The sequence below is a fragment of the Etheostoma cragini genome, unplaced genomic scaffold (genome assembly GCF_013103735.1).
Source record: "Etheostoma cragini isolate CJK2018 unplaced genomic scaffold, CSU_Ecrag_1.0 ScbMSFa_113, whole genome shotgun sequence".
NCBI classification, from domain to species: domain Eukaryota; kingdom Metazoa; phylum Chordata; class Actinopteri; order Perciformes; family Percidae; genus Etheostoma; species Etheostoma cragini.
This window is the reverse complement of record NW_023265152.1, coordinates 334-8,368: the sequence shown is the minus strand read 5'-3', so window position 1 is coordinate 8,368 and position 8,035 is coordinate 334. Positions and strand designations below refer to the sequence as shown.

General features: G+C 44.2%; 1 protein-coding gene across 1 annotated transcript; it reads left to right on the top strand.

The window, feature by feature from the left end:
• Window positions 1–4,115: 4,115 nt before the first annotated feature.
• LOC117939795 (GTPase IMAP family member 9-like) lies at window positions 4,116–6,721 on the top strand (the record flags this gene model as incomplete). Its single annotated transcript, XM_034865243.1, has 2 exons — window positions 4,116–4,333; window positions 5,781–6,721. Coding segments are annotated over exons 1-2 (957 nt in total), but the record flags the coding sequence as incomplete, so codon positions are not given.
• Between the last annotated feature and the right edge of the window lie 1,314 nt (window positions 6,722–8,035).

The following is an 8,035-nucleotide window of genomic DNA, read 5'->3' as shown; positions in this document are numbered from 1 at the left end:
CCCCCTTGGTTCTGCTGGCTGTGGTCTTCGGGTCTTTGTCATGTTGGAAGACCCGGCCTCGACCCATCTTCAATGCTCTGACTGAGGGAAGGAGGTTGGTCCCCAAAATCTCCCAATACATGGCCCCGGTCCTCCTCTCCTTAATATATTTTACTAAATATTTAGTTTGTACGGTACACTTGTTTTACCAAATCATCCGTGGACAAACTGCACGTTGGACAGAAAATAGCAGCAGGACTTTAGTCTGAGACCAGCAGGAGATCTACATAGAGAGAACATAAAATCTCTTTACAGAAAGGCCCAGATTTGAACCCACAACCTTCTCGCTGTAAGAACACAGTGCTAACCATCGGGGTATTACCAAGCCGTTGGCGAGCACAAGCAGAGGGTAAAGAGGACAGCGTACACACACACACACACACACACACACACACTATTATTGTTATTATTACTGCTGTTGTTATTTATACGGTCGTTTTTTTTCTCTCTATGCTGTATTTTTCTTGCTGAAAATTGCTGCTGAAAATTTCAATTTCCTAACATGAGTCATCCCATAAGGATTAATAAAGAGAGTCCAAGCGTCTAAGTCTAAGAGAGGGGAGAATATCTCCTCTTTAAGTAATAACTAAATGCCAAGTTGAAATCGTAAATGTGCCAGTAGAGGTCCATAAATTTGTAGCTACGTAAATTAGTATTCATTCGTCCCAAACACTGCTGTGTAGCGTATCTTAGGCGGGGTTTGAACTCACGTTTCCTGGGTGGTGGTCAGCATTTTCCCCACTGGACCATCTGCTGTTGTGCAATACACATATGTCTTTTCCACTTAGAAGGTTCTGGTGCTGGTTCGGAGTCAGTGCCAAATATCGAACCGGTTCTTTGATTTTCCACACAAATAAACCTGGCTCTGGGCCAAGAACACGGGTTCCAACTCAGCACCAAGGTAGCGCTGGTCTAGAGATAAGAACCGGTTACGTCAGGTGCTGGGGGCGGGGTTATCGTGACGTTTGAAAACAAAAACTTCGGGCCGCCATTTTTAAAACACCGATCAGCTGTTATCTATAGACAGCTGTTAATGTTAGCTTTGGACATGGGTCTGAAACCAGAACAACCGTTGGTTTTCCTCTGTGGGGGAAACCAACGGTCTGCTGGCTCTGTGGTCCTCCACAGAAATTAAAAAAAACTGGATTGAGCTCCATCCATCCATCCATCTTCATCCGCTTATCTGGTATCGGGTTGCGGGGGCAGCAGCTCCAGTAGGGGGCCCCAAACTTCCCTTTCCCGAGCCACATCAACCAGCTCCAACTGGGGGATCCCGAGGCGTTCTCAGACCAGGTTGGAGATATAATCTCTCCACCTAGTCCTGGGTCTTCCCCGAGGCCTCCTCCCAGCTGGACGTGCCTGGAACACCTCCCTATTTCGTCCGCTTGTACCCTGGATCTCGTTCTTTCAGTCATGACCCAGCCTTCATGACCCTAGGTGAGGGTAGGAACGAAAATTACCCGGTAGATCGAGAGCTTTGCCTTCCGGCTCAGCTCCCTTTTCGTCACAACGGTGCGATAAACAGAATGTAATACCGCACCAGCTGCTCCAATTCTCCGACCAATCTCACGCTCCATGGTCCCCTCACTCGCGAACAAGACCCCAAGGTACTTAAACTCAATCACTTGTGGTAAGGACTCACTCCCTACCTGAAGAAAGCACTCCATCGGTTTCCTGCTGAGAACCATGGCCTCAGATTTTGAGGTGCTAATCCTCATCCCAGCCGCTTCACACTCGGCTGTGAACCGATCCAGTGAGTGCTGAAGGTCACAGACCGATGAGGCCATCAGGACCACATCATCTGCAAAAAGCAGCGATGAGATCCTGAGCCCACCGAACTGCAACCCCTCCCCGCCCCTACTACGCCACGATATCCTGTCCATAAATACTATAAACAGGATTTTTGACAAAGCGCAGCCCTGGCGGAGGCCAACCCTCACCTGGAACGAGTCCGACTTACTGCCGAGAACCGGGACACAGCTCTCGCTTTGGTCATACAGAGATTGGATGCCCCTGAGAAGGGACCCCCTCACCCCATACTCCCGCAGCACCTCCCACAATTTCTCCCGGGGGAACCCGGTCATACGCCTTCTCCAGATCCACAAAACACATGTAGACTGGTTGGGCATACTCCCAGGCCCCGTCCAAGATCCTTGCGAGAGTAATGATCTGGTCCGTTGTTCCACGGCCAGGACGGAATCCGCATTGTCCCTTGAGGCACCTAAGACCCAAAGACCACAGATCGCCGCCGCAGCTTCAGCAATGGAAACTTTGAACATTGTCCACTCAGGTTCAATGCCCCCAGCCTCCACAGGGATGCCCGAAAAGCTCCGCCGGAGGTGTGAATTGAAAGTCCGTCGGACAGGGGCCTCCTCCAGACGTTCCCAATTTACCCGCACTACACGTTTGGGCTTACCAGGTCTGTCCAGAGTCCTCCCCCATCCCCTGACCCAACTCACCACCAGATGGTGATCAGTACACAGCTCTGCCCCTCTCTTCACCCGAGTGTCCAAAACATACGGCCTCAGATCAGATGACACGATTATAAAATCGATCATTGACCTTTGACCTAGGGTGCTCTGGTACCACGTACACTTATGAGCATCCCTATGTTCGAACATGGTGTTTGTGATGGACAATCCATGACTAGCACAGAAGTCCAACAACAGACAACCACTCTGGAGGTAGGTTTGCTCACTGAAAAAATAATAGATAATTCAGGGGATGATTATAGGAGCAAACACACAACCGCTTTTATTTACTGTTATGGCGAATTTGAAGATTTTTTTTATTCATGACACTTAACAGCAGACTCGGGTCTTACTGTGTATAGTCTGTCTTGAATTAGCTTTATAAAGTAAACTTGCTCCCTGTGTTGGTTGTTTATAGAGTTGTCTGTTACTGGTGAGGATGATGATGATGACACAGAGCTACCACCACCACCATCACCACCACAGGACGGCAGCTCGCCGGTCCCATCTGCCTCTGTGTCATCACGCCAAGCCAGACGAGGTAGGCTATGTTGTGCTATGTATCAAGCGTTTCCTTAATGTTTACATGTTCTACATTGCCTCATAGGTTCCATTTTGTCCAACAAGCATTTAACCTGGTCGCTCTACAACGTCCCTGTTAGTGATGGTGTTACATAGTCTGTCCACCAGAGGACGCTCTACAACGTCCCTGTTAGTGATGGTGTTACATAGTCTGTCCACCAGAGGACGCTCTACAACGTCCCTGTTAGTGATGGTGTTGCATAGTCTGTCCACCAGAGGACGCTCTACAACGTCCCTGTTAGTGATGGTGTTGCATAGTCTGTCCACCAGAGGACGCTCTACAACGTCCCTGTTAGTGATGGCGTTGCATAGTCTGTCCACCAGAGGACGCTCTACAACGTCCCTGTTAGTGATGGTGTTGCATAGTCTGTCCACCAGAGGACGCTCTACAACGTCCCTGTTAGTGATGGTGTTGCATAGTCTGTCCACCAGAGGACGCTCTACAACGTCCCTGTTAGTGATGGCGTTGCATAGTCTGTCCACCAGAGGACGCTCTACAACGTCCCTGTTAGTGATGGCGTTGCATAGTCTGTCCACCAGAGGACGCTCTACAACGTCATTAAAACAAAAAAAAATTTGTAGAGCCTAACTCATATATATATATATTACAAAAACAACAAGTTCTCACTAAAATAATATGATAATAATTTGTTTTATTGTCCAAACAGAACATCAAAATATATTAAAGTTCTGATCAATAAAATGTAGAAAAATACAAACTTAAAATATGTAACTTAAACAAAAACACATTAACAAAAAATAATCAGGACGCTCTACAACGTCCCTGTTAGTGATGTAACACACACACACTCCTCTCTGTGAACAGCTCCAGGTGATCTTCCCGAGAACTATGAATCAACTCCGTTTCTTAAGAAGAGTGAAACATGACAGTTGGGCGATCTGAACAACTATGTGTAGATAATTTCATTAATTATACGTGTACATTTGCTCCGTCATATTATCAGTGATTGATGTTCTGTAACTTGGAATTAGATACCGTTAACCTGCTCCCCCTCTCTTTGTGCATCAGCGTCTGTTGTTTTGAATAAGTGTTCACTGGAAGGGCCAGGTACCATAAATGCTTTTTTACCGTTGGGTGCAGGTATTTAAGGGTGTGGTCTGGTTCTTATAAAGAGTCTTTCTAAAGGATCAGCAGGAGACACTCTGAACTCTGTCTTTACTTCAGCTGCAGCATCTACTCCGGACTCTTCAACCAGAACTAAACATGGACAGCAACTCTGGTAAGTCATGATGCTACATCCATTTTAATAATTTGTTATATATGTAATCTTTTGATCACTATTATAAATATTAGTATACCAGTAGGGCTGTAACGATACACCAAATCCATGATTCAACACAAACCTCGATCCTTTTATTCATTCATTTTGAGAAAAAAAAGACAAGATGTTCATTAAATAACATTTGTATAAACCTGTATAAGCTGAACACCAAAGAACAATATTAACTATGCAAATTATTAACAACATACCTAAATAAAATAAATAAATAGCCAAAACTAGAACACTTCTGTTGAAACACGTTTTGGAGATGAAGTGAACATGTTGAAAATTCTTCTTCAGCTCCTCTTATATATACAAAAAGTAAATTAAATGGCTATGGTTTCACAGTACTGTGTACTTGCAGTACTGTGCACATTACAGCACAGCTGTACTGCAGTACTGGTCATTTTCACAGCTCATTGTCTTTAAAAAGCTTGTAAAACATCAACCCTGTTGTCTACAGTCGATCTATGAACATCTAACATCTTTTTTATCAGGACAAACTGGGTTATTAGAATATTTGGGCTGCAGTGAGTGAAAATGGTTGTAGGATGGAACATGAATCCCCCAGATATGTATTGATATCCCAGACAGAGCAGGACCAGCTGAGCCAATCTCTCTAAAACACTTCTCATGTGTCCTGGGAGTCACACTGGGAGGAAATGGTCATTATAACTTATACAGATGACAAAATACATTTTTACTAAATAAGTCCAGACGCTTTTGCCGGCAGGACATTTAATGATGCCGATGATCAACCTAATGTTATATTTATTGACATTACACCCCCAGCAATTCTACACAAGCATTTTCGTGTTGTCTAAAACAGCTTTCCAATATGCTAAAAATAAACATAATAAAAATTATAACTCATATAAAGCACAAACTATTTCCATTTCCTTAAAAAATGGCGACGCCATTCTCCTCTGTAAAACGGTAGTTATCTATCTTGGAGCCAGGCCCAGATGGAGGGCTCGTCAGCGAGCGCCTGGTGGCCGGGCACAGCCCAAAAAAGCTACGTAGCGCCCTTCTCTTTCTCCCCTGGGCCCCCCACCTGTAGGAGGACCCGCTGGGTGTATAGGGTTACATTACAGCCCGGTTAGAGGCTGTCGGTTACAGACCGGCAGCTGCAATACAGTACAGAAACTGGACCAATTTCAATGATTCTTGTACATGTTAGTCACTTAGACACTAATGCATGGGGTACTTTAAAATACCTGGTGCCTTTTCCTGTTACTACTGGACTGAACTATACATGGAACCCATAGAAGATCATGGAAAGAAAACCAAATAAGTCTTCATTATGAGCCACATTGTAAACATTCATGATTGGACTTCCTGTGTGATGAACTACAACACATGTACAACCTGATTCTTATTCAGTGTCTCACATTCTTCTACACAGGTTTGAGCAGAAACAATGAGGAAATGAGGATAGTGATGGTGGGGAAGACTGGGTCTGGGAAAAGTGCCACTGGAAACACCATTCTGGGACGAGAGTGCTTTAAATCAGAGTCAGAGTCTGTGAATACCGACTGTTCCAAGGGCAACGGTGAGGTGGACGGGCAACAGGTGGCTGTTATCGACACCCCAGGCCTGTTTGACACCAGGTTTGACATGGAAAGAGCAACTAAAGCTATAGACCAGTGCGTCTCTTACGCTGCTCCTGGACCCCATGTGTTCCTGGTGGTCATCCGGCTGGGCAGATACACTCCAGAGGAAAAGCAGACAGTGCAATGGATTCAAGACATCTTTGGACAGGCTGCAGACAGATACAGCATGGTCCTCTTCACTCATGGAGACCTTCTTGAAGACACAACTATTGAAGACTTCTTGAAGGATTCCCCAGACCTGCAAGAACTCGTGACCAGATGTAATGGCCAGTACCATGTCTTCAATAATAAGCTGAGGGATCGCTCTCAGGTCACTGAGCTGCTCCAGAAGATCAGAAGTCTGACCCAGAAGAACGGAGGAAGCCACTACACAAACCAGATGTTCCAAGAGGCTGAGAGGGCCCTCAAAGTAGTGAACATGGAGACAGAATGCTTCTGGTTTTGGAAAAAAGAGAAAAGACCCAAGGAACAACAGGAATTAGAGAGAAAACTCCAGGAAATATATGAAAAACATAAGAAAATTATAGAACAACTTCAGGCTGAGAGAAAGAGGGAGAGGAAAGAGAGAGAGGAGGAGAGGACAAGGGAGATGGAGGAAAGAGAAGAAGAGAGGAAAGAGAGAGAGGAGGAGAGGAAGAGGGAGAAGGAGGAAAGAGAAGCAGAGAGGAAGAGAGATGACGAGGAGATGAAGAAGATGATAGAACAACTTCAGGCTGAGAGGGAGAGGGAGAGGAAAGAGAGAGAGGAGGAGAGGGAGAGGGAGAGGGAGGAAAGAGAAAGGGAGAGGATGAGGCAGAGCGAGGAAAGAGAAGCAAAGAGAAAGAGAGAGGAAGAGGAGAGACAGAGGAAAATTGCAAATATGCAGAAAATGTTAGAGAAGCAGCTTGAAGGAGAACTGGAAGAAGAAAGAGAAAGTTTGAGAAAGCGAGTACAGCAGCTACTTGATTCGCAAAAAAGTTGTACGATTCTCTGATTTGGCTTCTCTGGAAGTCTTGATTAACCCAAAAAACATTGTTGTCCCTATCGCAATGTTTTTAGTTGCTTTTTAAAAGTTTATTTGACCTTTGTTGCGTTTCTTCTAACATTTTTGTCACTATTGTTCGGATGTTTATTGCTTATTTCAGCGTTTTTGTCACCTTGACGTTTTAGGGGCTTTTTCTAATGTTTCTAAGGCATTTTTTAATATTATTTTTGGGGCTTTTGCACCTTTAAGTGTTGACAAGACAGAAAAGGGGAGGGGGGGGACATGTAGAAAATCATCACAGGTCGGATTCAAACGCTGGACTTCTGCTTTGAGGCTTTTTTTCTTCTAAATCAACTTGTTTGTTGCTTTCCACATAGTACACATACTAAATCAACCAAGTTCTTCTTTCTCCTTACCCAACATGTAATCAGTGGTTTCTTTACCTTCTGTTCTTTAATATTTGATGTGTTTCATGCATGTTATAATATAATAATATCTGATATTCTAATAAAGTTTCTTTGTCGTCTGTTGGCTCTTGTTCATTCTTACTTGATTACATACTGTTGGTCAATGAGCTAATTAATGAAAATCTAACATATCCTATATTAAATAAATCAAATACTATATTATTAATTTACTTTATTAATGAACAGTAATTAATAAGTGAACCAATAAATTGTGAAATAACAGAGGGTGGGCGGTCACCCAGTATCACAGAGGGTGGGGGGGTCATTTGTGTGGTCCAGGTGGCTTTGCATAACAATTGGTTGTCATTCCAAGGCTAAAGAAGTTAAATCAGTACTTTTTACCAGAGTATTTTTAACACAAGTATCTGTATTTCTACTTAATTAAGTAGGGTAAATGAGTACTTTTGCCATCTCTGTCTGCAGACATCAGCTCAGCTGCCTGAAAACAACAGGAGGCAGTTACACACTGGGACCTGCAGGGGGCAGCACAGCCCTTCTTTTCATGGGGGATTTAAAATGTGGATGAGGGTTTCCTAAAATCCTGAGATGACGTCCTCAAAATGTCTTGTTCTGTCCAAAACTCTATAGAACTTTGAACTATGCGTCGTAAATTCGC